The 2,933-nt window shown below is 36.7% G+C and overlaps 1 protein-coding gene across 1 annotated transcript; it reads left to right on the forward strand.

The window, feature by feature from the left end:
* The first annotated feature begins 746 nt into the window (after positions 1–746).
* nppal (natriuretic peptide A-like) lies at positions 747–1,940 on the forward strand. Its single transcript, XM_062392981.1, has 3 exons — positions 747–836; positions 990–1,322; positions 1,830–1,940. Exons 1-2 carry the CDS (start codon positions 747–749, stop codon positions 1,278–1,280), a joined length of 381 nt encoding a protein of 126 aa, XP_062248965.1. The 3' UTR covers positions 1,281–1,322; positions 1,830–1,940.
* The last annotated feature ends 993 nt before the right edge of the window (positions 1,941–2,933 follow it).

The following is a 2,933-nucleotide window of genomic DNA, read 5'->3' on the forward strand; positions in this document are numbered from 1 at the left end:
TATAGTTATTAGCTCATCTGAACAACAGTTAGCAACTGTTTCTACATAACAGAATAATCTCCTGTGCTTGTATCCTTTGCACATTTTCAAAGTCAACATGGATGATGTCAGCGCTAAGATTTCTACAAGATGTAGTTACCTTTATGTAGCAATATGGAATGTGGAATTTTTTTGGGGATTGAATATTATTGTGTAACTAATTCAAGCCTCATGCAGCAGAGAGTAGTTAATTACAGATCAATCATTAGGATAAATGTCTTATAACTAGAGCCTCTATGGTTAGGGTTGTGGAAAGGAAAGAAAGCGGTTTCATTTTGTTTTAAAAACCTTGTATTTAAACATAATGTGGGTCTTAGGATCTTGAATATCAAGATTCTGTTTACTGACATACTTGTAAATGGTTAGTGAAATACAGCCTCAAAATTAGCAGTTTGGTGCTTAGTTTCATTTAGTTTATGGACTTATTTTCCCCTGTGGTAGCCTGTGATAATTATAGGCCACAAAGCAAAATTTCAAGCAAATCAGTCATGTCGCCTGAAAGCTTTAGAGAAGAATTAACCTGTGAACACTTCCAGTCCCAATTTTCAACAGTCACGTGGTGAAGCAATAATCATGCCTCATTAATTTTCTCAGACCCTGTGATGGTATCAGATTGTGGAGCCTATAAAAACAGCAGTTGCTCACCGCTGCAGAGTCAGAGGAGCAGGACTGACTGGGCTGATCTGAAAACTATAGAAAGATAAAACATGAAATCGAACCCTAGTGTCTCCGTTTACTGTATTTCTCTGCTTCTATTGATTCATTTTGTTGGAGCCAAATCCGTTTTTGATATACAGGTGAATGACCTGTCTTGTGACTGATGATAATGATGCAGATTACTGTCATATTTTAGAAACAATGAAGATGAAATATACAATGGATTTTCTGTATAACAGTCTGTATATTGCTGTGTGTTAATATTAGCTAAACTCTTTGTTTCTGTGTTACAGAGTTTGAAGCAGATATTAGAAGAGAAGCTCAACACAGTGCCGTATTATTACTCTGAGGAGATGGAGGCAGTGGCGACAGATGGAAACAAGTCGGAGATCATAGGGAGCGCTCCAGAGAAGCATCCTCCGGAGTTCTCGGAGCCCGACAAACAAAGCATCCTGGCTCGTCTCTTTAAGGACCTCATGAGGACTTCCAAACGTTCATCGAGCCGTTACAAGAAGGGCGGCCTGAGGAGCTGCTTTGGCGTCCGGTTAGAGAGGATCGGCTCTTTCAGCGGACTGGGATGCTGAAAGTAGGAGTCTGGTAACTTGGGGAAAACTGTATGATTTCAGGTTAATGGATTTACTCATTTTGGCCAATCGCAACCAAGAAAGAATAAAACCCTAGTTTATTTGTTAAAATTATATCTTACATAACTAAAAAGACAGAAATTTGTACATTTGATTGCATAGATTTATTAACATATTTTAGTACATATTTTCAGAGTCAGCATAATGGAGCACATACATGCCCACAGCAGAACAATACAAAGATTTTAAAATCCTTAGCAGTATTCAACACCACATATTAAGCACATGTTTTTTAATGTCCAAATCCACCATGAATATTCTGTAGGTGGTGTTTTTTATGGGAATCGAGAAAAACAGTATATTTGTAAATATGTAAGTAAGTAACATTTATTATACTGTACTTAGACAATTACCTTAATTGCACCAGCTCCTTCACACTCATGGTTCCAGGTACATTTGACTGCAGGTTAGACAAACCAATTTAGACATTAAATAGTAACAAACTGCTTTTTCCTGTGGTGTAGTAATATGTTTTTCTTCTGTGAACAGGTGTGGATCGCTCTGGGTTCAACCTTCTCCAAATCTGTGTGCCCATAACTCCTGAGCTATTCTCCTGCTGTGACTGTATCCAGCCTCTTCGCTCCATGGAACATATTGTGGTTAATGTATTTATTTTTGTTATTTTTTTTGTTTGACAAAACAGATTTGCCTGATAATATTTTAGTGAAATAAATTTTGCATAATAACTGAGTCAGATTGAATCTCTTTAAATAAGCTTTTTTTCAGAGGAAATTAAATGAACAAGATAGATTAGATTGGGGAACCTCTTTATTCAAATATATATTTGATTAAACATTGGAGAGTTCAATTTTTTTTTTTAATGGGGGGTAAATTCTGTGGCTTGAGAAGGTAATGCTCATGCTTCCACAATTCTTAATCAGTTATAACAGGAAAGACAGCAAGCTGTTTTGTGTTAGACGGTCTGTTTCCTGATTCATCCGCAAGCACAGAATCAAATCAGAATTTGGTATTAGTGTCTGCAACATGTCTGGGCTCGGGTTTCAATAACCACAACACAGTCATGTTTACCATCTTAATCCATCATAGAAAGAAGATTGTCTGGGTGAGCGCTTTCATTTTTTGATAATTCATGAGAATGATCACCTAATAGCCAAAGCCACAAGGTGCTGTCATGTATTGAGTAGCAGGAATGTTCTAGATGTCCAAAACTGAATCCGGAACATAAACCACACAGTCATGATCCAAAACAGTTGGTGAAAAAAGGAAAGCAACAGCAGCCAAGATCGTGCCAAGAACAGGATTTTACTTTCATCCTACATTTATTTTACAGCGCTTGTGCTGTTAAGATCAAGATAAAGATTTCATACAATGAATTTACTTAGACTTATGTATTGTCGATGCTTATGTACTTTTACTAATTTAAAGGATCTAAATAATTTATTCAACACTTCATAGCACATTTGATTGACTCCCTCAAGCATATCACACATTATCTAATGTTTCTAAAATCCTTGATGGATGTTGTTTATTTGGTCAAGAGACTAAGCCCTGTCTTAGGGAAACGCTTCAGTGATCACTTCAGATATCAGTAGTAAATTCCTCAAAAAAACCTTCACATACAGGAATGTCAGC

Source organism: Platichthys flesus, chromosome 7, assembly GCF_949316205.1.
Source record: "Platichthys flesus chromosome 7, fPlaFle2.1, whole genome shotgun sequence".
Lineage (NCBI taxonomy): Eukaryota > Metazoa > Chordata > Actinopteri > Pleuronectiformes > Pleuronectidae > Platichthys > Platichthys flesus.

Bases quoted from the DNA above. Each gene is read 5' to 3' on its own strand.
- nppal (XM_062392981.1), top strand. From the start codon at position 747: ATGAAATCGAACCCTAGTGTCTCCGTTTACTGTATTTCTCTGCTTCTA. The intron at 837-989 runs GTGAATGACCTG...TCTGTGTTACAG, and splicing joins AATCCGTTTTTGATATACAG to AGTTTGAAGCAGATATTAGA.